Consider the following 25,705-nt stretch of genomic DNA (forward strand, 5'->3'; position numbering starts at 1 on the left):
ACAACCCCCCCCCCCCCCCAATATATGTGAAGGTTAATGCAATTGGTGCTTATTATGAAGAATGCACAACCATTGATTGAGATAAATATTACATGGCATGCCATCTCAATGTCACAATCCATTTTAGCCTCCTCTCCACTTGTTCTTCCGCTAATTAAACTAAGCAAAAATAACTACAATGAACTAAGCTAATTAAACTAAGCAATATTCCATAACCAACAAATCTATAGAGAAGAGATGAGATGAGAGTCAAAATTTAGGAAGTTGTATTCTGCTCTTTGTCTGATGTTTTAAATCTTCTGATTTTCAGGAAATGGTGCTTTCATCCAAGGTTCATAGCCAAGTCCAAAACAATCCGCCCTGTCTTTATCACATCGGCAAAATGGGAATGTATATTTTCCTTCTTGGAAGAGGATTTGTGTCAGTACCGCTGTTGAAAATTTCGAGCAGGAGAAGCAGTCGTCCAATGAAATCCTTCTTGATGAATGCCTCGTTGAGGTATTCAAACGTCTTTCCAGTGGCCAAGAGAGAAGTGCTTGTGGTTGTGTTTCCAAGCGCTGGCTTATGCTTTTAAGCAGCATCCGCAGGGATGAAGCATTTGCCTTCAAGCCCAATCTGCCTTCAAATGCTGAAGAGGAATCTACTTAACGTACCCAAGTTAAAATTGGTGAGATTGCAGAATCTACTGGTGTAGAAGGTGAGGGATATCTTGCCAGGTCCCTTGCTGGCAGGGAAGCCACAGATGTCAGACTTGCTGCTATTGCCATTGGAACTGCAAACCTTGGAGGCTTAGTAAAGCTATCTATCTAGGGAGACAACCTTTGTCGTGGTGTGACTGATACTGGTCTCAACGCTATCGCTCGAGGTTGCCCTACTCTCAAACATCTTTTCCTATGGGATTTGTCTTCTGTTGGTGATGAAGGCTTATCTGAGGTTGCTCATGAGTGTCATCTGTTAGAGAAGCTTGATCTTTTCCAATGCCCAACAATTACTGACAAGTCTTTACTCGAAATTGCGGTGAACTGCCCCAAAATGACCTCTATAACAATGGATTCTTGTTCAAACATTGGGAATGAGTCTCTCAAAGCTGTCGGTCAATATTGCCTGAACCTGAAGCTTGTTGTATTTAGAAATTGCCCACTCTAGAATGAAGCTGTTATCAAGATGTTTGCCATACTTCTCTGAGAATGCACATCCTGGATTTTTTTGGTCCTGGCTCCTTTGCCAGTAGTTTTTAGCTTCTAGCACTGCATTGCTGAGAAAATTGTGCTACAATAAAAACTTTTTTCACCATCTCTTATGTTCCTGTTTAGTTTGGAGTGAATTTATTTGAAGGTTTTTTTTTTGGGTTGGCCCTTCTCCTGTATCTGCAATATGGAGACACTGTATGAAGGCTTTGAAATTGCTTAAGTTGATGTTCATTTTACGTTTTCAACTGTTTGTCTTTTAGATGCCTGTGCAGGCTACTCTATTGTTGCATATGGAGAATGTGCTAAGTGAATTGTGATGATCCAAGTTTGAAACTTGGAATTCTAAATGGTTTAATAAAGGTTATAGTCCACAGATGTTGGTAATTATAATAAAGCTTAAATCAAAATCAAATTAATATTAATGCAACATGAAAATCAATTCAACACTAAGAATGACAATATTATTGAATATTTGTTCTTTGGTTTTACATTGGTTTAGACAATTCAAATACATAATCTAATTTAATTTCCTTTAATATTTAGTCATATAGCTAATACTTATTAAACTTATTTTAGTATGATTTAGTACTTTAAAATTATGATCATTTTCATTATGACTTGTTAATTTGCAATAATTGTTTTGCGTGATTTCATTATTATTATTATTTTGTTGGATATTTTAGTGTCATTACTCATATCATATTTTGTGTTATTTTCTTAAGAAACACCTTAGATAGTTGTATTTTGGTAGGACTAAAGAAATATTTGAAGTACTAGTAAATTATATGGTTGTATGAATACTTTACCGGAAAACCCCGAAAAAACCCGAAAATCCAAAAAATCTGAAAAACCCGAGTTTTATTGGTTTGATTTGATTTATAGATTTAAAAATCTGACACAAATGGTTTGGTTTGATATTTGAAAAACCCGAACCAACCCAGTCATGTACACCCCTAGTAGAAAATAGTTGTATTTGTTTCATCTCTGGTCATTTGATTCTCCGCCAAACCCACCATTTGCTGGAATTTTGAAAGCATTGTGTGGATTAAGAATCTTTGAATTCAAACATATAGTACACCACAGATTTTCTAGTACGGATAAACAGATGTCGGATTTAGAATTTAGAATTTTATGATTTATCAATAATAGGTTATTGATTTAGTGATTTTAGTAATAATTTTATTATTATTATCGGGTTATTGGTTCTTAATGGTTTGAAGTTTTTTTTAACGGATCGATAAAATCGATAACACGATAGTATATTTATATCATTTAGTATATAAAGTACTTGACTTAGAGCTTAGTTTCATATACTTATATTTCTAGTTGTTTCAAACTCTCGATTATTCTACATTGTATTAGTGTTTGCTTTTGCAGTTTTGAACAAGATGCAATCTATCAATTCATGTGCATAGTTCATTTGGCTTGTCACCTTGTTTCTAAGTGATTTTTAATGATATTTTTTTTTATCAAATCTTAACGATTAAATTAATAACCGAACCAATAAAGATCAATAAATCTGATGATAAGTCAATATCTTAATATCCTAATGGTTCTGTAACGATTTAGCATATTACAAACTGATAATCAATAAGTTAAACTTTCACCTCTGGTCATTTGATTCTCCCCCAAACCCACCATTTGTTGGAATTTTGAAAGCATTGTGTTACCGCAATAATCCTGCTGGCCTTCTCAGCAGCAATTGATCTTGTCAATGAAGGATCCTCTTTTTTTTTTTCTTTTTTTTTTTTGGGTGGATTAAGAATCTTCGAATTCAAACATATAGTACACCATAGATTTGCTAGTACGAATAAACACATGTCCGGATTTAGAATTTTGAATTTTTATGATTTATCGATAATGGGTTGATTTAGTGATTTTAGTAATAATTTTAATTTTTTTTTATTATTGGGTTATCGGTTCTTAATGGTTTGAAGTTTTTTCTTAACGGATTAATCGATAACACGATAGTAAACTAAATTATATTTATATCATTTGGTATATAAAGTGTTTCATCCTTTAATTTCTAGTTGTCTCAAACTCACAGTTATTTTAGAATGTGTCAGTGTTTGTTTTTGCAGTTTTGCTCAAGATGCAATCTATCAACTCATATGCATGGTTTATTTGGTTTGTCATCTTGTTTCTAAGTGACTTTTAATGATAATTTTTCAAATATTATTGGTTCATAGTAATCGAAATCAATAATTTAATGGTTCTATAACGATTTTAACATGTTTATAAATCAATAACTCATAAGTTAAACTGATAAACTTTAAAATCGAACCGAACTGATTGATATGCAACTCTATTTATAATACTTAAAACGTTGTCTGGATTCAAAATTTAAAGTCAATAGGTTAAAAAAGTGCGGGATTAGATTTAAACCTTCGTTGTCTATGGTGATTTTGGAGTGGTAAGGGAATAAAGGCATTAATTGGCATCCTTCTAGATTGAGCTTAGCGCGGTAAACGCGGTTTGACTTTATCATTCACTGCCAAATTAAACAAATTCCTAATTCCTTTAACATAATACTACAAAATCTCGAATCAAATACTGACGCTCTTTTTCCATTATCTTTCTGTCATATCCGATACCTACAAACTTTAAACAGGAAGTCAATATATATATATATAGATATATATATATACTTTAAACATGAAGTCAATATATATATATATATATATATATATATATATATATATATATATATATATATATATATATATATATATATATATATATATATATATATATATATATATATATATATATATATATATATATATATATATATATATATATATATATATATATATATATATATATATATATATATATATATATATATATATATATATATATATATATATATATATATATATATATATATATATATATATATATATATATATATATATATATATATATATATATATATATATATATATATATATATATATATATATATATATATATATATATATATATATATATATATATATATATATATATATATATATATATATATATATATATATATATATATATATATATATATATATATATATATATATATATATATATATATATATATATATATATATATATATATATATATATATATATATATATATATATATATATATATATATATATATATATATATATATATATATATATATATATATATATATATATATATATATATACTTTAAACATGAAGTCAATATATATATATATATATATATATATATACTCTTTCTCACAATTTGTCGTGTAATTCTCATAATAATAAAATAAATAAATATTTTTGCAAAAAACAAATTTGGATTCAAATTAATTAGGGATAATTTCACACTTGAATTCAAATTAGAGCATACTTACTATTTTAATTTTATGAGTCTTATTTATTGCCCTAAGACCTAAACAAAAGTCCTCTATCAATATACACATTGGTCATGCATATGTTTTCTCAAGTTACAAGTTCTATAATATGTAGAAAACTTGTATGACATGCCTACAATCACAAAATATACAAAATAAGTTAAAAGAGAGACGGTTTGAAAATATTCTTGAACTTGACAAAGATTATTCGTTTTTTATTCTTCCAAAACATTTCGTTATATTCACGTCTACTAGCAAGTACGTAGTAGTACTAACGAACGTACACAATCCTCTCTTTTTATGCAACCTTATCTCAAACTTTTAAAATCACTACCTCTCAAACCAATTAAAAAAGACTTTCATGGCCAAGGACACTTTCTATGTACTTATATATAGTCCCTTAGCTAATTGAAACAACGATCCATAACAATATTCGAGTCTTGAGAATGGAACAAGTATCAATGGAGATGAAGAAAGGACCTTGGAGTCCTGATGAAGACTCTAAACTCATCCATTCCATCTCCCTATTTGGACAAGGACGCTGGAATTCACTCGCTCACGTTGCTGGTATTATGTCATGCTGAGAGATCACACATTTATTTACTTAATCATATTATATATTTCATCAAATACGTCTTTCATGTGTTGGTATGGCTCTTCATTTTCTTTTTAATTTGATCATCATGAGCCTGCTGATGCCATATCATAGTGTAGGTGATTGATCATCAAATCTAATTTAATTTAAACATATATTATCATTTCCTACATATTGCATGCAAATGAAGTATGTATACAATATATATATATATCATTTTGTTTCTTTCATCAAAAAATAATTACGTGTATATATATCAATATAGGGTTGAAGCGCAGCGGTAAGAGTTGTAGACTAAGATGGCTGAATTATTTGCAGCCAAATTTACGACGAGGAAAAATAACTCCTCAAGAGCAGCTCCTTATTCTACTCCTTCATTTTCGCTTCGGAAATAGGTAAGTAAACTATATATATAATATGTCATATAAACCGAGACAAATGAAATGATTATATTTTATAAAAGTTTGAACTCATATATAAATAACAATTATTTTGTTTTTTTAACAAAAAAGAAAGAAATAAATAGTCAAAGATATGGTCAATGGTTTTTCAATCATGGGAGGTATATGATGAGCATCACAATTATGCGTATGGTTACATATATTTTTGTAAAAGTTGAACTCATAAAATAATTATTATTTTGTTTTTTTTAACAAAAAAAATAGATGGTCAAAGATAGCAGAAAATTTGCCTGGGAGAAGCGATAATGATGTTAAGAATTACTGGAGAACTAAAGTGCAAAAGCATGCAAAAGAGCTTCATTGCGAAATCAATAGCCAACAATTTCGACACTTCCTTCTCTATCAATGGATGCCTTCTCTGCTGGCACAACAAATACCGACTTCTTCTTCTGAATTAATCGTGACGGAGAATTATTCTCCTAACAATATTAATATTTGTCCAAACGTTAATGTCATCTCATCATCAACGGATTTATTCGTAACAGAAGATGATAGTAATATTTGGAACAACTTGTCTAGTTTTGAAGATGGAATTAATATTTCTCATGATTTTTCAACCCCTTCAGATATGACACTTTATAATTATTCATCTCATGATGAGGATGATCAGTACTACTGTCACAATTATTGGGCAAGTGCAGAAATGCCAAGTTTGGATGAAATGGACCTTTGGCTCTGATTACGAGTATACGTGAACTCAATAATTCTGTATATATATATATATATATAAGAACTTACAAAAAAAATCTATAATTATTTAATTGGTGAACCCAATTAGATAATTATTATTGTAATATTTACTTGAAATTATTATAAAAACTCATCGTATAAACTTTAACTATGAATTCTCTTTCACCTTTATTATAGTGTATATATATATGCATGCGCACCCATCGCGTCAACTTTTTTCCATGCATGTACGTAGTATATAATTAACACAAACGTTTGTCTGCTGTATAACTTTTTTCGTATGATCATAAAACTTTCTATTTCAAGACTAACAAAAAAAAAAGGAGTCTTCTAAAAAGAAGGAATTTATTTATGGAAATGTGGAAAAAAGAATAAATGAGGCACAATTTAGGGTAAATTTATGGGGGGAAATTAAAGAGTTAAATGTTTGATTTACTATCCTTGAAAGTCATGATGCAAGATGTATTTTAGTTTGTGAATTCAAGAACGAATTAACTTACTTTTTAATCAGGTAATTAGTGAGTGGGTAATAATGGTAAATAATACTCCCTCTGTCTCTAATTACTTGTCCACTTTTCTTTTTATAGTTGTCCCTAATTACTTGTCCATTTTGATAAATCAAGAAAGGACAATTTTTTTTATACCTATTATATCCTCAATTAAATGATTAATTACTTTGAAAAATGTAGAACTTTTCATCCACTTCATAATTAATAGAGATAAAACGGTAAACTCACCATGTCATTAATTGATTTCTTAATAGGTGTGTCAATTCAAAAGTGGACAAGTAATTAGGGAGAGAGGGAGTACCAAAAGAGTGAGTTAATTAGAAGGTCATAAAAACTTCTGCATACTTTAAATGTGTGATTGACACGTTTATCGTAATTTAATTATACTACTCCTTCTGTTCTAAAATATCTATCTCACTTTAGCTATAATTTAACTTTTTTAATCAGGTAGTTAGTAAGGATGGTAAACTTCTGCCTTTCCTTTTTAATTGTTATCATAAGGTTTGACACAATCGTTGAGAAAAAATTAGTAGAGTGTTATTTGACGAATATATTCCTTATTAGTTCTTTAATCTTTATCTATTTATGTGCCTCTCGATTCTAAAATAAATAACGTTAAAGGTAAAGTTGGAAAAAAATAATTAATTCCCTTTTGATTATTTAAATGACAACTATTTTTAGTATATATGACAATTAAAAAAGGAATAGATGGAGTATAAAATAGAATAGTAACCTATAAGATAAATTGTATTTTTTCCGTTTCTATTTATATGTCGTTCCGTACTAAAAATATTTTTCTTTAATACTTGTCATTTCACAAAATCAATAATGATATTATTTTTCTTATTTTACCCTTGAGAATTATTAATTTAAAAATATGAATTTGACTAAACATAGGAAACTAAACAATTAATTCATGTTCATGTCAATTTAATTAATCAAAATAAATTAATTCATATTTATTTATTGAAAACTTGACTTCAAGATAACTAGAATCGTCAAAATGGGCTTAGCCCATGAGGCCGGCCCAACCCAACCCGTTATCGGGGTAGGGTTGAGATAGGTTTTTCAAGTCCATTTAAAACTAAGACTTATAATCCCTTGACCCTTGAGGCTTCATCGGGATCACGTCGGGGTCAGCCCATGGATCAAAACTATTTATTTAAGGATAACTTACAGAAATATTTCTAATGTATGAGCTAATTACTTAAAGGCACGTTATGCTGTAATATTACAAATCTTATCAGATTTTGGTATGTTCAGATATATGTATATCGTGATATATGGACTCAAAATTAGGTTAATTCGTTCTAGATACATTATATCTCTATGAATCATATGTATCTAAGATACATAGACAAATCTCGTAGCTCTTTTAGGGTTGGACTGAGTTAGACATTTTCAAGCCCTTTCAAAATGAAGGATCGACCCGTCCTAGCCCATCAAATTCCCTGACCTGTGATGCTTGGGCCGAGTGGGCTGGGCTGACAATTTTTGACAACTCTAAAGATAACACTAAATAAGAGTAAGTAAGCTTACCTAGTTTCTAAGAATGTGAAACCTAAAACAGTGACATATAAATAGAAACGGAGGGACTATAAGATCGCGGCTACAAGAGTCAAATGACGGCGCTGCTCACCTTTGCTCTTCGCCGCCAAATTTCTACCCTCAACAGCTTCATCGGAAACGAAAACCTCCAAGAGGCTCGGAAGCTCTTCGATCAAAGCCCTCACTTGACAAACGTCGTATCATGGAATACCCTTATTGCTGGTTGCTTCAAACACAGCCACATCCAACAAGCAGAGTACCTGTTCGACCAAATGCCTCACAGAGATGTCATTTGTTGGAACACCAACGCTCTCCGGGTAGCGAAATGCCAACAACCCGGAGAAAGTATATAGCTGTTTTCTAGATATGAACAGATGTGGAGAAATGTGACCAATGAGCTCACTTTCACGGTATGTGTTAGCTCCTCCTTGCATTTTTTATTTCAAGCATTTGATCCCTCAGCTTCATGATCTCGTGCTCTGTTTGGGGATAAGTCTCAATTTATTTGATGAGGGGTTATGTTGATTTGGATGATTACAGAGGTTTAGGTCGAGTTTTTGATGAAATTTTGGACAAAGATGTTATGCTGTGGAATGTGTTAATTTTGGGTTATATGAAGTTTGGGTGCACAAGTGAGGTACAGAGGGCTTTTGATCAGACCCAGTAGCTTTTCGGTAGACCGTGTATTTTTATTAGATAATATATATGTATATTAACTTGTGAACACGGTTCAATGGTAAAGAAGTGACTGTAAAACGCTAGAGTAGTGGGTTCGAACCCCCTTTAATCCGAACCACCCTCCCTCTCTTTTAGAACTCCAAACTCTTAATCTTGGCTTCGCCTATGAGATTTTTTTTTACTTGGAGTACTTTGATCAATGAGTATATTGAGAACAAGAAGCTTAATGAAGGTCGATTCGTTTTTTGATGAGATGAGTGAGAAAGATGTGGTTTCTTGGATAGCAATGATAAGAGGGTATGTGTAATATGGAGAGTTATGAAGGCTTTGAAATTGTTTAAGTTGATATTGAACTCGAGTTCTCATCCTAATCATTTTACATTTTCAACTGTTTTAGATGCCTGTGCAGGCTACTCTGCTGTTCTGGTAGGCAATCAAGTTTTTGCGTGCATCTTGAAGTCTGGTTTCCCTCTTGATGTCGTCTTGTTGACCTCCCTTGTTGACATGTACGCAAAATGTGGAGACACTGAAGTTGCTTTCTGCAATTTTTGAGTCAATCCCTGCAAGGAATTCGATCATTGGAGGTTATGCAAGATATGGGCTTGCAGAGAGGGCAATGCAGGAGTTCGAGAGGATGCTGAAGAGTGGTATCAGGTCTGGGAGCATTGCTAGGAGCATGTGGCTTGCACTCATGTCTAGAGCTCGGAGAGATTGCAGCAAATGGAATCTACACATTGGAGCACGACCATCCTGCATTATACTCCGTGCTTTCCAAAATCTATGGATACAAAGGAGTGTGCAGTGACATAACTGGTTTGGATAAGTTGATGAAGAAATGGGGTGCTACAAAGCAGAAGGCTAGTAGAATATGTGTCTACTATGAGGCAAGTGGTTTTCTACATAACACTTTCATTAAGAAACTATTAAAAATATATAGATCTTCTAAGTTTTTCCTTTTTAGCAACTTAATTTTTATGCCCAATAGAACATAAATTTTTAGAAACCAAATCATATGGGGTATAACATGTGGGTACTTGTGCCAAAAATATTTTCATTCACAATTTTTTATTAAATAGACTACAATAACAAAAATTAAATACTTGAAATAAATAAGAACAAAAATTAAATACAAATATGTTGAAGAGACAATTGGTGTAGAAACTTTTTTAGCAGACAACCATTAAATGAGGAAGTTCAAACACCCCAATATATATGAAGGTTAATGCAATTGATGCGTAATATTATATATGTAAATGTTGAAGTACCAGTTAGGAATATATAAATATTATTTTCCATTCTAAAAAATAATGTACTAGTGAAACTTTTATCAAATTTGACCATTTTTCTCTTATAAATATAACTTTTATTGTCAAGGTTTTTAAGTAAATTTAAAAGATTAGATATTCTATTTATATCTTTGTTTGAATTTGAATCATGATAGTGCATAGATACACTCACTTCATTAGTTGTTAATTTACATTATTTGATACTTATTAAAAAATTATTACTATATTTATATGTAATCAAGAGTGATTTATTATCAGTCATGAGGTGGATCAAAATTGCAACTTTTGGAAATATTTCTTCTTTTATTACTACTATATATAAGGAAGAATATGTAGTTTTGTAGTTTGCACATGAATTTTCTTGTCTTTTTTATTCAAATTGAAATTTGCAAGACCATGCATATTTGATAAATTTTAAGAACTTTTAAGGACTTTTTATATGCTACTAAAAATGATGTTGTCATGAAAAAGGTATTGATCCTACAAAGTATATTTGTATATTGAGATTACTTAACTTGTTACAAATAATATTTTACCTTAAGACATTATTGTAAGCATAAACTTAATGCACATTAGGATCTTATACAATATAATTTACTACGAGGCATTATAGAAACATACCTGAATACATTATCGTGGAAAGTGATTTCTACGATAACGTCTTTAGGTATGTTTCTATAACGCCTCTCAGTAAATTATTTTGTCTAAGATCCTGACATGCATTAGGTTTTTGCTTACAATAATATCTAAAGGTAAAATATTATTTGTAACAAGTTTAGTAATATTTTCATATAAAATAAAGACTTAATATACGAATGTACTTTGTAGGATCATTATTTCCTTTTTCATGACAACATAATTTCTAGTAGCATACAATTTCTTTTAAAGTTCTTAAAATTTATCAAATATTCAAGGTCTTACGAATTTCTTTTTGAATAAAAAGGACAAGAAAATTAATGTGTAGACTACAAAAGTGGATATTCTTCCTTGTATAAAATAGTAATAAGAGAAATTATTTCCAAAAGTAGCAATCCCGATTCACCTCATGCGTGATAATATATCACTTGTGATTATATAAATTTTTTTTATTGAGTATCAAACAATGTGACTTAGCAACTAATGAATTGAGTGTATCTAAATAGGATATCTAACCTTTTAAATTTACTTAAAAGCTTTGACCGCTAAAGTTATACTTAGAAAAGCAAAAATAGTCGAATTTTATTTTTTTACAATGGTAAAAAGATCAATTTTATCCTTCGTTATACTATTACTCTATCATTATCTAAATAATTCAAATATATTTCACCTCTGTTAATTTTTTATTTATTTTTGGTTAAAATGACAGAAATATTTGTGGAAAGAGGCCATGCTTTGTATAGCAGGATAAGTTGAAGTCTCAACCATTGAATGGCTTAATAAGTAGCTATCACAAATAGGTAGTTTCCTATTGTACATAGTTCCACACATGTTGCTTTGGCTGCATATATTGGCGGAACTATCAAAATAGTAGGGGTTACAAAAGATTGGTAATTCACTCCTTTTGCTCAATAGATCAGTCACTCAATTCTGCTCTCTAATGACGTGGGTTGGTGCCGATGCTCTTAATTGAATTTGAGATCTGCACTCCACAAGAATGTTAGAAGAATGCATATTATCATGATTTTGCATATTTATGACTTCTAGAGAGTCGAGATTTGTTTCAAGGGGGGGGGGGGGGAGAGAGAGAGATTGTACTTAATAGCTAGCATGAGCCTTGTAGGGCTTTGAGCTCTTCCATTATGGAATTCATGTGAGGGGCCATTGAATCCAGGGTCCAATCCCCTCTATGGTTTCTAATAATACCTCTGATTCCGCCAATACCAAGGCTGAACATGACAGAACCATCAGTGTTAAGCATGTAAGTCTCAAGAGGAGCGGAGTTCCATTTGACAAGGATTGTATATGGTTGTCCTTTAGGGATGGGAGTTTGGTCGATGAGAAGGTGGTACTCAGTAACTTGGAAGAGTGCTAGGTTGAATGAGGTGTTCCTTTTCCTTTCGTTTAAAAAGTTGTTATTCCTTTAAAACCAAATGTTCCAAAAAAAACAAAAGAGAAGCATGAAGTTCCAAGAGAGCATAACATTATAGGGTTTCCCTCTAAAGAGGATTTCAAAGATTCTTCCAATTTCAATGGAAAGGTTGAACATATGAAAAATGCAAGCATGAGTGTTGTTGCAGGTAACCTTAGCTCAGAAGTCAGAGGGATTTGCACACTTAAAGAAGATATGAGTAATGTCTAAGTGACAATATTGGTCAACATTAATGCCTAGTCTATGGAGGTATTTAGCTGTAGGATGTCTGGTATGGTTCATGAGCCAGAGGAAGTTCTTGATCTTGTTAGGGCGTTAGATTCTCTAGATCCATTTAAAGTTGTGTGTGTTGCTGACTTGATGTCCTTCGACAATATTGATGTGGATAAAGATATATGCACTGTTAGTAGATAACCTTCCATTTGTTGTGAGACCCCAAACTAGCTGGTTTTCTTTAGTTTTATTGGGGTGGAGGTGGCGAGTGTTGACAATCCAAGCTATAAGGTGGTCAGGAAGGGATATGGATAACCCAGAGAGGTTCCAGAGTCCATTTCTATTAAAGTCACTTATCTTAAGGATATCTTCCTCCCTTAGTAGGGGACCCCGAATCATACTTCTAATAGTGCTCTATTGGGGGAGTTTGGATGTCATTAAAGAAGTTGACTCTAATTCTCTTATGGGCCACCCATCTGTGACCATCTTTCCTATCCCTCCATCCATCCAAGAGAGACCCCCCATGTTTTGGAGACATGCTTAACTCTCCAATTGGGTTTAGGCTTAGAGTATTTATTGATAAGAATAGTACTCCACATGTTTTCATGATTGTGGTAGATACTCTAGTAGAGGTTGATATGAAGAATCTCTATTCTTGATATCTCTTTTTTGGATACCTTCTTTTTCTTTAGAGCTTGTAAGCATGTTTAGTTTACTATGTAAAGCTTTTCTCTTTTCTTTTCAGCAGTAGTACCTCAAATAAAGTTCCTTTGGTTTCTATATTTAGAGTTGTGGACTTTTGCAGGGATTTTGATGTACTACATAATGTGAAAGGGGATGCTTCCTAGAGAAGCCCTAGCTAGCATGGTTCTGCCAGCCATGTTGAAGAACTTCATCTTCTAACCAGAAAGCTTGTTGTTCATGCTGTCAATAATTGGTTGGAAGTCACTGTTGTCAAGCTTCTTTTGGAAATATTTTTTCTTTTATTACTACTATATACAAGGAAGGATATTCAATTTTGTAGTCCGCACATGAATTTTCTTGTAAAACCTCGCATATTTGATATATTTTAAGAACTTTAAAAACTTTTTATATGCTACTAAAAATGATGTTGTCATGAAAAATATATTAATGATCCTACAAAGTAGAAAAATTTTACTATGGGTGAGGCCCAACCAACCAAAGTTGGAAGAGGCTCCACCCATTTTTTGACATGTGGATCGTGGGGCCCAAACTATTAGTTAAGGCTAAAAAATGAAACCAAAAGGAGAGAGAATGTAAAGTTTGATTTTTTTACATTCTCTCTCCTTTTGGTTTCATTTTTTAGCCTTAACTAATAGTTTGGGCCCCACGATCCACATGTCAAAAAATGGGTGGAGCCTCTTCCAACTTTGGTTGGTTGGGCCTCACCCATAGTAAAATTTTTCATGCTCCGCTATGTCATTTTGACACTTTTTTCACAATTTTGTGTTGACCCTACGCGTGTGTTGACCAAACATATCCACATGGGTTAAATGGCCAATTATGTCATGCTAGCTCATTTTAAAGCCATGTCATTATACACACAAAAATAAATTAAAGAAAAAAATAATTAACGGTCAAATAAAAAGGGTTTTGACCAATTAAAAACAAATTATTTTGAAGATTTCCCCTCTCACCCCGATCATCTTCTCCATCAAGTAACACTTGTTCGTCCTCACTGTTTAAGTGTCTTTATTTTTCATTTTTGGCTTGTCCCAAGTGGCTCTTTCTATATTTAATAAGTCGTCAATTCAAATATTTTATATAACAAATTTAAAATCACAAGATCAAAATTACAACACATTTTAGAAAGACACTCATTTTGTAACATCTTTAATATACATGACCATACAATTCAAATATCTATTTTTATTCCTTAAATTTTATGTCCAATTAAAATGAAAACATTTTATTAGGACGGAGGATAACATAAAATAACAATTTCCTAGCTACAAGCTCGATATAAGAAACAAAAAAATAGAATAATAACCTACACTAATAAGATAAATTGTACCAATAATATGAAAAACTCAAGTTCTAAGTTTTAATTTATAATCCTCGAACTTTTAATCGTGGCTAATGTGAATTATTTCTATTTTATAGTAGAGTGGTAAGTGACAAACAAAATATAAGATAGCGGCTGCAAGAGTCAAATGCCGGCGCTGTGCACCTTTGCTCTACGCCGCCAAATTTCTACCCTCTCAACGGTTAACTTGAACAAAACGATCAACAGCTTCATTGGTAACGGAAACCTCCAAGAAGCTCGGAAGCTCTTCGATCAAAGCCCCCACTTGACAAATGTCGTATCATGGAATTCCCTTATCGCTGGTTACTTCAAACACAATCTCATCCAACAAGCAGAGTACCTGTTTGACAAAATGCCTCACAGAGATGTCGTTTCTTGGAACACCATGCTCTCCGGATATCGCAACGCCAACAACCCAGAGAAAGTATATAGATGTTTTCTAGATATGAACAGATGTGGAGACATGAGACCCAATGAGCTCACTTTCGCGGTGTCAATTAGCTCCTTCTTACATTTGTATTACAAGCATTTGATCCCTCAACTTCACGGTATCGTGCTCTGTTTGGGGATAAGTCTCAATGTCTTTGTAGGGTCAGCATTGATGAGGGGTTATGTTGATTTGGATGATTACAGAGGTTTAGCTCGAGTTTTTGATGAGATTTTGGATAAAGATGTTACGCCGTGGAATGTGTTGATTTTGGGTTATATGAAATTTGGGTGCACAAGTGAGGCGCAGAGGGCTTTTGATATGATGCCTATGAGAAATTATTTTACTTGGAGTACTTTGATCAATGGATATATTGAGAACAAGAAGCTTAATGAAGCTCGATTCGTTTTTGATAAGATGAGTGAGAAAGATGTGGTTTCTTGGACAGCAATGATAAGAGGGTACGTGCAATATGGAGAGTTTATGAAGGCTTTGAAATTATTTAAGTTGATGTTGAACTCGGGTTCTCGTCCTAATCATTTTACGTTTTCAACTGTTTTAGATGCCTGTGCAGGCTACTCTGCTGTTCTGGTAGGCAATCAAGTTCATGCGTGCATCTTGAAGTCTGGTTTCCCTCTTGATGTCGTCTTGTTGACCTCCCTTCTTGACATGTACGCTAAATGTGGAGACATTGAAGTTGCTTTCTGCATTTTTGAGTCTATCCCGGCAAGGAATTTGGTAGCTTGGAATTCGATCATTGGAGGTTATGCAAGACATGGGCTTGCAGAGAGGGCAATGCAGGAGTTTGAGAGGATGCTAAAGAGTGGTATCAGGCCTGATGAAATTACTTTTATTAATTTGGTATATGCATGTGGCCATGGTGGGCTAGTCGAGGACGGTGAGAGAATTTTCAATTCTATGGTAACAGAGTACGGATTGAAAGCAGAGATGGAACACTATGCATGTATGGTGGACTTGTATGGAAGGGCAGGTCAGCTTGAGAAAGCAGAAAAACTAATCGATGGGATGCCTTTTAAGCCTGATGTGGTCGTCTGGGGGGCATTGCTAGGAGCATGTGGCTTGCACTCATGTCTAGAGCTCGGAGAGATTGCAGCAAATGGAATCTACACATTGGAACACGACCATCCTGCAGTATACTCGGTGCTTTCCAAAATCTATGGAGACAAAGGAGTCTGCAGTGACATAACTGGTTTGGATAAGTTGATGAAGAAATGGCGTGCTACAAAGCAGAAGGCTGGTAGTTGGATCGAATCTCCTTCCATAAACTGAAATGTTTGTCTACTATGAGGCAAGTAACTTTCTACACAATGTTTCCATTAAGAAACTAACGTCCAATTCTGGCAAACCGACACAAATGATCAGTAAGTATTAAGTGGTAGCGTATGTTCAGTGTCTCAATATTCCTCTGTACTCAAGAGTTACGTTTAAGACATAATGTTCTCAAATTCCAGTTCTCCAAAACTCAAAAATGCAATGAGCCTTGTCGTCGTCTTCTTCTTCTTCTTCTTCTTCTTTTATCATAATATTTCGCAAGTTATTCTGTAAGTCGTAACTATGCTATACTTAGCAACATAGATTTGTACGAAAGAAGAAGAAGACATAAATTGTGTAGCATTTCAAAATTTATTATAATGTTCATAAACTGAAGTTATGTTTTTTAGGACATGTATTTTTTTAGAAAAAAAGTTACATGAATAAACATGGAATTGCACAAATTTCCTTTAAAATGTATGGATCTTTAAGTTTTTGGTTTTTAGCAACTAAATTTTTATGCCCAATAGAACATAAATTTTTAGAAACCAAATCATGTGAGTACTTATGCCAAAAATATTTTCATTCACAATTTTTTATTAAATAGACTACAAAAACAAAAATTAAATACAAATCTGTTGAAGAGACAATTGGTGCAGAAACTTATTTAGGAGAATGCACAACCATTGATTGAGATAAATATTGCCATCTCAATGTCCCAATCCATTTTAGCCTCCTCTCCACTTGTTCTGCCGCCATTAGTATTTCTTTTCTTTTCATCCTTGCGCTGAAATGAGATAAATATTATTTAACTAGATGAAAAACTAACTAGTGGTGGAGCAACAAGTAAAAGGAAGAGGTAAAGTGTGTTAGGATACTGAGGTGGGATGTCATGTGGTGTTCATCTCATCAAAATTTAGTGTTAGATAAAATTATGCATTCACTTTGGACAACCCTAGTAAACAAGAGGTTTATATAAATTATTTAAATAACAATTGTTATGATTTCAATGAGATCCAGAAATTCAATTGCAGAAAAGATTTTTTTTTCCTTCATATTTAGGGATTATTTTCTGATTTATAAATACTAAAATGAGTATCGATTACAAGAAAAAAAAAACTACAATGAACTAAGCTAATTAAACTAAGCAAAATTCCATAACCAACAAATCTATAGAGGAGATGAGATGAGTCAAAATTTAGGAAGTTGTTGTATTCTGCTCTTTGTCTGATGTTTTAAATCTTCTGATTTTCAGGAAATGGTGCTTTCTTCCAAGGTTCATATCCAAGTATTTGTGTCAGTACCGCTGTTGAAAATTTCGAGCAGGAGAAGCAGTCTTCCAATGAATTCCTTCTTGATGAATGCCTCGTTGAGGTATTCAAATGTCTTTCCAGTGGCCAAGAGAGAAGTGCTTGTGCTTGTATTTCCAAGCGTTGGCTTATGCTTTTAAGCAGCATCCGCAGGGATGAAGCATTTGCCTTCAAGCCCAATCTGAATGCTGAAGAGGAATCTACTCAGCGTACCCAAGTTAAAATTGGTGAGATTGCAGAATCTGCTGGTGTAGAAGGTGAGGGATATCTTGCCAGGTCCCTTGCTGGCAGGAAGCCACAGATGTCAGACTTGCTGCTATTGCCATTGGAACTGCAAACCTTGGAGGCTTAGTAAAGCTATCTATCTAGGGAGACAACCTTTGTCGTGGTGTGACTGATACTGGTCTCAACGCTATCGCTCGAGGTTGCCCTACTCTCAAACATCTTTTCCTATGGGATTTGTCTTCTGTTGGTGATGAAGGCTTATCTGAGGTTGCTCATGAGTGTCATCTGTTAGAGAAGCTTGATCTTTTCCAATGCCCAACAATTACTGACAAGTCTTTACTCGAAATTGCGGTGAACTGCCCCAAAATGACCTCTATAACAATGGATTCTTGTTCAAACATTGGGAATGAGTCTCTCAAAGCTGTCGGTCAATATTGCCTGAACCTGAAGCTTGTTGTATTTAGAAATTGCCCACTCTAGAATGAAGCTGTTATCAAGATGTTTGCCATACTTCTCTGAGAATGCACATCCTGGATTTTTTTGGTCCTGGCTCCTTTGCCAGTAGTTTTTAGCTTCTAGCACTGCATTGCTGAGAAAATTGTGCTACAATAAAAACTTTTTTCACCATCTCTTATGTTCCTGTTTAGTTTGGAGTGAATTTATTTGAAGGTTTTTTTTTTGGGTTGGCCCTTCTCCTGTATCTGCAATATGGAGACACTGTATGAAGGCTTTGAAATTGCTTAAGTTGATGTTCATTTTACGTTTTCAACTGTTTGTCTTTTAGATGCCTGTGCAGGCTACTCTATTGTTGCATATGGAGAATGTGCTAAGTGAATTGTGATGATCCATATCTTCAGAGATACCTTATGGTGCTATCTTCTGTCGTGTTTAAGTTATATACATCGTCAGTGATCTCACTTTGTTACCAAAACAAGCTTGCAACTTTACATAACTTTATAGTTTTGCAACTTCACTTTGATTTCGCAATTGTAAACATTCACATTCTCATTTTGTTATCTTTAGGTTTTGCATTGTACTAAGATAAGTTATTAGATGTATATACTTATATTGAGAAAAAGAGAAAACATTGATGAATGAACAAAGAAAACAACATCAGTTAATTAATCTGTATATAAGTCATTTTTGACACAATATAATACATGATTTATTGATCTTCTAGTCACTATTAGAAGGTGACAATACATTTACCATATCTTGCATAACCTTAACTCTCATTTCTAAAGCCAAAATGTAATCAGCTGTCTCTCTGAAAATCCCTTCCAACCCCAAATCCTCACAGTTAATTGGAATCAACTTCTTAAGTACCCTGACTTTCCTTCCAATCTCATCCTCGAACCTTCTAGAACGTTCTACGCGTACCCTTCTCTTCATCACAACACTTTTACACCTTTTGACATGCCTTACGTTATAAGTCGTGACTCTTTGTCTCCTTATGTGGCGTTGACCTCTTAAAAAAGAATCGCTTAAATCACACTTTCCCTTGTTAGGAGTATGAGAAAAAATACCCATAAGAAATTATGTATATATGTTGAATCTTTTTAAGATAGCTCTTTTGACAATTTTTTTTGACAAAGGGAATGAGTGTTTTTAGAAGCAAAATGTATGGCTATATATATAAGTTATAATATATGATGATTCATTAGGCCAATTATAGGATAATACATTAATGTATTCCAAAAGAATGGGATCAAATAATTCAATGAATGAAAAGAAGCCAAGTGTACATTATATTAATTTGTGGTTAGTAAGTTATATGAATGCATGTTATCCAGCTAAGTAGTGCACATGAATCCACATGATGATTTTCTTCACCGCCCCAACTATATATATATATATATATGGCTTAAATTAAAGAGCACCACATTTTAGTTTCATTCATATAGGTCCATATTACAACACACACGCATGCATGATTTTAATGAAAAACACCCTGGATTATTCCTTTACCCCCTTTTTCCAAATTCAATGCATGCCTAATGTGAATATGAGTCGCGGGAGATGGATTCGAGATTTAAATTCTAGGCATTTGATAATTTCGAGAGATGTTTTGAATGTGGTGAATAGACTTAATCTGTGATTGCTAGAGTGACATGAGTTTAATGATGGTGAAATAATGATATTTTATAAGAGAGGACAAAGATCGATTCCCTCTACCAAACACCTTCTCAGTCCAGCTTGTTATATCGAACTTGCCTAATGCAGTTTACATCTCTAGTATAATTTATAAGCTATTGCACAAGAGCGAATTTATACTATGCGCACACCTAAAAAATAGCAGTTGAGAGTTTACAGAGGGAAGTCTAAAAAGAAAAAGTTGAGATATATTACGAATACAAATTTAGAATTCATAAACTTCAAATTCTAAATCGGACGAAAATGTGAATGTGACTCTATTACAGCTCGATAGACTTTTTTTAGGCTGCTAATAGCTAATTACTTCATGTTCCCCAACAGGAGTCTCCTTAATTTAAGCAATCTTCTAATCATATTTTCTCATGCTTTTGTCTATACAAAGTGAGACCTCATTATCTTCCATGTTGGAAATTGGGATAAGATCACATTCTCTAATTACATCCCTTTAATTTTTGTAATCATATAATTAGAAAAAAAATCAACAAAATTAATGATTCTTTAAAAATCTGGTTCAACAAATGCCACGGATGCATATAATAAAATTTCTTTTGTGTATTAATTAAAATCGAAATGGTGGTATGTATAATATATTACTTGGTTGTAAATTATCACCTCCTATCAAGAACATGGATGCACATGAAACTTGTTAAGAAGTAATGGTGGGTACAAGGAAGTAGGGACGAATCTATAATATATATTCCGTATTAGATATGAGTTCAGGTGAACTCAATAACTTTAGCTGAAAAGTTGATTATTTTAATTTGTTACTTATACTAGAATAACAAACTTAGTCATTAAGACAAGATATAAATTTGACGATGAATTTAGACTTCATAAACTTTAGATTTTGGCTTCGCTACGAAGAAATAAATACGAGTAGTAGTAATTGTTATTATGCAAGTGTCATATATAGAAGGAATGGTGTGGGAGGGGGGTTATCGTGGAACAATATAGAATCGTAGAATTAGTAAGGTATTGTCTTTGATTTGGGACCCAAAATAACAGCTCTTTTTTGCTTTATATTTATTTGTATAGGGCAGCAACATATACACATTGATTAATTGGAACCATGAATTCCAAAAAAAGTGTTACTGGTTTGTTGCTATTGGGTTAACGATTTATTAATAGTTTTATACAAAATAATTATCGGATTATTAGTTCGGTATTGGTTTTTAATATTGAGTTATTGGGTAAACCGATAACCTATTAAGACTATTGTAGTTTACTACTTTTACTTGTACATAAATATTAAATATTAATCACAATACCTTATTAGTTACTGTCTTTGTCCTTTAGCGTTCAATTCACACTTCACTGTGACTTTGAATTTACAAGTTCACATTATACAATACGTCAAAACCTAAAGTAAGAACCTTATTCCTGGTCACTGGTTCAGTTTAAAGTGAAAGTAGAAAGGACATTCACACCCAACAAAGGAATATATATTTTATATACTAATTTACACTGGAAAAATGTTATATTCCCCTGTCAAATTATACAGAAACGACTACAATGTTAGTTGCTGTAAATTAGAAATTTGTCCAAACCTTGTGGCACGCAAGTGACTTGTATCATCTTGAAGAACAAGCACTTCAAGTGTACCTGATTCTCTCAACCAGGCAGTTACCACAGCTCCAGTGGATATGAACCTCCCAATGTTGCACTTTGCTACCTGGAATGGTGCACCTATGCTGGTGAGCAAACCTTCAATGGCTCGTTTCAAGGCGCCATCACCTGTTATCTTGCTGTGCTTGCCCCAGCCAGTCAAAATGCTGCAGAGGACAGTTGAACATTTCATTCATCATATATTATTCTTGTGGTTGTTCGACTTTGAAAATATATAAGAGAATTAGAGGAAATACCTCAACATCTTTGGTAGCTCATGGCCTTCAAACACTATAGACCGTATACTAAGCAACCATGCGTGGACCATTGCACATGCAGCCCCTGAAGACATCAAATGCAGATCCAAGCAAGAAGTGGACCATGTATTTTCCCACACTTCCGAACGTTTTCCTTCAAGTACAACCAATTGAGCACCTTGTTTCTGGAAAAAAGTTAGATAAGACACCAAATATGAGTCGGTGGTATTTATGGCAATGCAAAGGCGATATTAGTTTTCTTCTCTTTGATAAAGAAATTTACTCTACGTTTTCTTCTCTTTGATAGTTGTTATGTAACTGCAGTTTTACCTGGTCAAAATGCCACAGCATGTCAGTCAAAGCATTGTAAAAGGCAGATGCAGTTGAAGAGTCCATCTGCTTCACTTCATTGAAAAGAGATAGAGCTTGTGCCCATACACCTTCCCTCTGCCCCATGAGAAGTCCATGTGCCACCCCATAAACTTGATTATCAAATATACGAAGTTCTTCGAGTAAGAGTGAAGCTTCATCAAATGAACTGCATCGGCTGCAATTATATTTGAATCACACATCATATCAACTCAAATAGTCAAATCATTCAGTTGTATCATAACATTTGAATCAATCAAGTGCATTGGGATTCCACAAAGATGTTAAATGTCTTAAGAAGCAATTCTTCCGAGCACTCCTTCAAAAGGTTCATCAAGACAAAGTGAAATGCTACTCACCAAAAAATCATATCTTTTTGTCCTCTTTCGCACTCTCGCCCACTTCTAATTCTACTAAGGAAATTGTGCCGAATTGACAATATATTTCTTTTGATACAACACAATTCTTTGTTCATTCTCCAGATTCATTCCAAAGGTGTTACCCACTTTGAAGAATATATTTGGGGTGTGTTTGGTAGGGAAGGAAATTAGTTCCCAGTAAATATTTCCTGGAAAATGTAAGAAACTGTCTCACTATCCAACAATCTCTAAGATTCAAAAACTATTTCAAACAGTCTATCGAGAAAAACATAAGCAAAGAAAGACATTTTCCCCCTTGTAATGGAAAATATGTCCTGGGGTTTGGTGACCAAAAAAAATGACTTATTTTCTAGAAAAATATTCTCCTTCTTATCAAACACCCTTGATCCAAAGTAATTTAGAAGTGGAAAAAAGAAACTCCTTAGATTGGGTGTTCTTAATGTGGCAGTGGGTCCACTTTAATGACAACTCAAACTACTCCCACAACCTGCCGCTGAAGTCCTCAAAGCACTTCAGATAATAAAAGAAACTATAGTAAGTAGTCTCCAAGGCCAAAATTCTCTCTCTCTCACCTCTATCTCTCCCCGCCTCTCTTGTGAACTTCTAAGCAAGGTCATATGAGCTATTGTCTATGGAGCTCTACACATGTTTGAATAATCCAGCATAAAATAAAGTTTCATTCATTAGAGTGAGAAGAGTATTTCTGTCTCAGTGGAAAACTCAGAAGTTTCTTCTGCTTTATTTATTTTTAAACGACAGTGGTGTCCAACCACCTTGTGCGCATCTCAACTATTCCACAGGTAACTCTGCCCACCAAGGCTTACAAAAAGTTAATTCTGCTTTATTGTTTTCATATATACAATAATCTTAAAAGTCTGTAGCTGCATTTCACCAGAAAACAAGAAGCATATTGAATATTGATAGCACACATATATTAGCCAATCAGATTCAAGATAGAGACGGAAAGTCAGACTGGTGCATGTGCATTTCCTATCCTCAAACGATTCCAGTAGCACTAATTTCATGTCCATGATCAAATGCGTCATCAAATTCCTTACAAAGAAAATGAACATAACTACCACCCAAAAAATATAACAGCCAAACTGCCTTCTAAAAGTTGAAATAGATCACACTAAACCTCACATAATGAAAAGACGACACATTAAAGAAAGCACAATTCAATGTAAAGCATGGAACTAGTAGGAAAGAAAATTATACCTGCAAGCATTCAAGATTGCTGAAAATGTGACTACATTAGGCTTTATTTGTAATTCATGCATCTTATGGAAAACACCTAGAATGCAGAGTATGTCCTGTCTTTCAGCATTAGTTTTCTTCCCACTAGCTGACTTTTGAGCAGCTAATTGCTCGAAAATCTTAACGATATTATCCTCTTCAGTGTTTTCCCACTTACTCTGAGAAATAGTGGATACAATCTGTGTGACATTGTCTGATCCACATTCATTGCTTGCTGATTCACCAAAAGCATTGATTATAGAGTTATATGTAACAACATTTGGTTGTATCCCTTCCTTCGTCATCTCATTAAGCAACAACGACGAATACTCCACAAGGCCTTTTTTACACAAGGCATCAATAAGTTTGCTGTAAAAAACAACATCTGCCTTCAGACCTTGCTTCTTGAACTCCTTATAGACCTCTACCGCATCATGATACAAGGCTCCTTTCAAGTACACACTAATCAATGTGGAGTACGTCAATAAGTTAGGTGAAAGCTTTTCAGCTTTCATCTCTGCAAACAACTGCTTAACCTTGATATACATTCCCTGTTTGCCAAACCCATCTAGAAGAGCATTGTAAGTGACAACATCTTTCTTAATTCCCATACTCTCCATCTCCTTGCTAACATTAAGAGCCTCCTCAAATTTTCCCAGGCTTGCATATATAGCAAGTAAAGTATTGTATGAAACCCTGTCTAATGTTATGCCAGCACACTTCATCTCATTAAATAAACTCAACGCTCTGTCTAATCTCCCTGCTTTTGCACACCCACGAATCACAGTACTGTAGGTGACTTGGTTGGGCAAAATATTCTTTGCATGCATCTCAGACATAATATCAAAAGCAACATCTATCTGCCCCCCATTACATGCTGCATCCAAAAATGTATTATACGTGTATATATCCTGATCAATTCCTCTATAAATCATCTCGTTAAACAAACCCCTCGCAGTCTCCCACAATCCTGCACCACTACAAACAGCAAGCAACGAATTAAAGGTAATCCTATCCGGTTGAACCCCATTTCTCAGCATTTCATCAAAAATCTCTGACGCCCTCTTAAAATCAGCACCCCCTTTCCCACAAGCATCAATCAACGCATTATAAGTCACTAAATTAGGCTTCAAGCCGGAATCTTTCATGGTCTCAAAGACTCTAATAGCTTCATTACAATACCCACTCTTCGCATAAGCACTAATCAACGCAGAATAAGCATAAACAGTATTACCATACCCGTCACTCACAGCATTCTCAAACACTTTCTCAGCTAAATCAACCTTCCCTGATCTTCCAAGTATACTAATCATTGAACTAGCTAGTTTACCTTGCTCATTACGCTTCCTTTCACGTCCAACAGCGAATTCAAAGCAACGCATAGCAGCTAACCATTCCCCTCTATTCCCAAGTTCACGGAACAAAAAAGTATAATCATCGGACCCTAAAAGCTTAGACCCAAAAGTCAACAACACTTGGTCTAAACCAGCTTCATTCTTACAACAACGAATAGCTTCTTCAAGAGCCTCCTCAGCAAATGAAGAATGCCTTCCGTTACCCGATATCTTTGCCCGGCCGAAATGCATCTTGGAAACGAATCGGGTCGAACGTCGACCCGAAAAATCAGCTGAAAAATCCGATTTTGATGAAGATAGAGAGAGAAAATTAGGGGTTTGGGAAGGTGGGGGGTGGGTAGCATTGCGAGGTGGTGCAGGTCGATTCAAGGAGACTTTTTGAGAGGACCAATGGCGTTGATGATTGTTCCGGTGGTTGGGGTGGGGGGGGGGGGGAGGTTTGGTTA

The 25,705-nt window shown here is 33.8% G+C and overlaps 5 protein-coding genes across 6 annotated transcripts in view; 3 read left to right on the top strand and 2 right to left on the bottom strand.

Annotated features, from left to right (window-relative positions):
• Nucleotides 1-648, top strand: part of LOC107062191 (pentatricopeptide repeat-containing protein At4g02750-like) — a 3,065-nt gene extending 2,417 nt beyond the window's left edge. Inside the window, exons 3-4 of the mRNA XM_015312549.1 lie at nt 311-331; nt 451-648. Coding sequence (XP_015168035.1) covers nt 311-331; nt 451-648 — 219 coding nt within the window. The remainder of the gene's footprint in view (nt 1-310; nt 332-450) is intronic.
• Nucleotides 649-5,020: 4,372 nt separating this feature from the next.
• Nucleotides 5,021-6,309, top strand: LOC102601857 (transcription factor MYB108-like). Its single transcript, XM_006355792.1, has 3 exons — nt 5,021-5,141; nt 5,435-5,564; nt 5,835-6,309. The coding sequence occupies exons 1-3, from the start codon at nt 5,021-5,023 to the stop codon at nt 6,307-6,309; spliced, it is 726 nt and encodes a 241-aa protein (XP_006355854.1).
• Nucleotides 6,310-14,665: 8,356 nt separating this feature from the next.
• Nucleotides 14,666-18,576, top strand: LOC102593601 (pentatricopeptide repeat-containing protein At4g02750-like). 2 transcript variants are annotated; one of them, XR_001474484.1, is made up of 2 exons: nt 14,666-16,478; nt 17,624-18,576. XR_001474484.1 is itself a non-coding variant. In XM_006355769.2 (2 exons), exon 1 carries the CDS (start codon nt 14,797-14,799, stop codon nt 16,384-16,386), a length of 1,590 nt encoding a protein of 529 aa, XP_006355831.1. In that variant the 5' UTR covers nt 14,666-14,796; the 3' UTR covers nt 16,387-16,405; nt 17,624-18,576. The 2 variants fall into 2 exon arrangements, 1 of the variants encoding a protein (XP_006355831.1); XM_006355769.2 differs by having other exon boundaries at nt 14,666-16,405.
• Nucleotides 18,577-19,053: 477 nt separating this feature from the next.
• Nucleotides 19,054-19,485, bottom strand: LOC107062192 (transcription factor UPBEAT1). Its single transcript, XM_015312552.1, has one exon. The coding sequence runs from the start codon at nt 19,431-19,433 to the stop codon at nt 19,080-19,082; it is 354 nt and encodes a 117-aa protein (XP_015168038.1). The 5' UTR covers nt 19,434-19,485; the 3' UTR covers nt 19,054-19,079.
• Nucleotides 19,486-21,477: 1,992 nt separating this feature from the next.
• Nucleotides 21,478-25,705, bottom strand: part of LOC102602193 (pentatricopeptide repeat-containing protein At2g31400, chloroplastic) — a 5,107-nt gene continuing 879 nt past the window's right edge. Inside the window, exons 2-5 of the mRNA XM_015312541.1 lie at nt 23,887-25,679; nt 22,250-22,466; nt 21,920-22,104; nt 21,478-21,829 (exon numbers count right to left, since the gene is read on the bottom strand). Of these exons, the coding sequence (XP_015168027.1) occupies nt 21,565-21,829; nt 21,920-22,104; nt 22,250-22,466; nt 23,887-25,679 (2,460 nt within the window). The 3' untranslated portion in view covers nt 21,478-21,564. The remainder of the gene's footprint in view (nt 21,830-21,919; nt 22,105-22,249; nt 22,467-23,886; nt 25,680-25,705) is intronic.

Source organism: Solanum tuberosum, unplaced genomic scaffold, assembly GCF_000226075.1.
Source record: "Solanum tuberosum cultivar DM 1-3 516 R44 unplaced genomic scaffold, SolTub_3.0 scf00208, whole genome shotgun sequence".
Lineage (NCBI taxonomy): Eukaryota > Viridiplantae > Streptophyta > Magnoliopsida > Solanales > Solanaceae > Solanum > Solanum tuberosum.

Bases quoted from the DNA above. Each gene is read 5' to 3' on its own strand.
- LOC102593601 (XM_006355769.2), top strand. From the start codon at position 14,797: ATGCCGGCGCTGTGCACCTTTGCTCTACGCCGCCAAATTTCTACCCTC.
- LOC107062192 (XM_015312552.1), bottom strand. From the start codon at position 19,433: ATGGGTATTTTTTCTCATACTCCTAACAAGGGAAAGTGTGATTTAAGC.
- LOC102601857 (XM_006355792.1), top strand. From the start codon at position 5,021: ATGGAACAAGTATCAATGGAGATGAAGAAAGGACCTTGGAGTCCTGAT. The intron at 5,142-5,434 runs GTATTATGTCAT...ATATCAATATAG, and splicing joins TTCACTCGCTCACGTTGCTG to GGTTGAAGCGCAGCGGTAAG. The intron at 5,565-5,834 runs GTAAGTAAACTA...CAAAAAAAATAG, and splicing joins CATTTTCGCTTCGGAAATAG to ATGGTCAAAGATAGCAGAAA.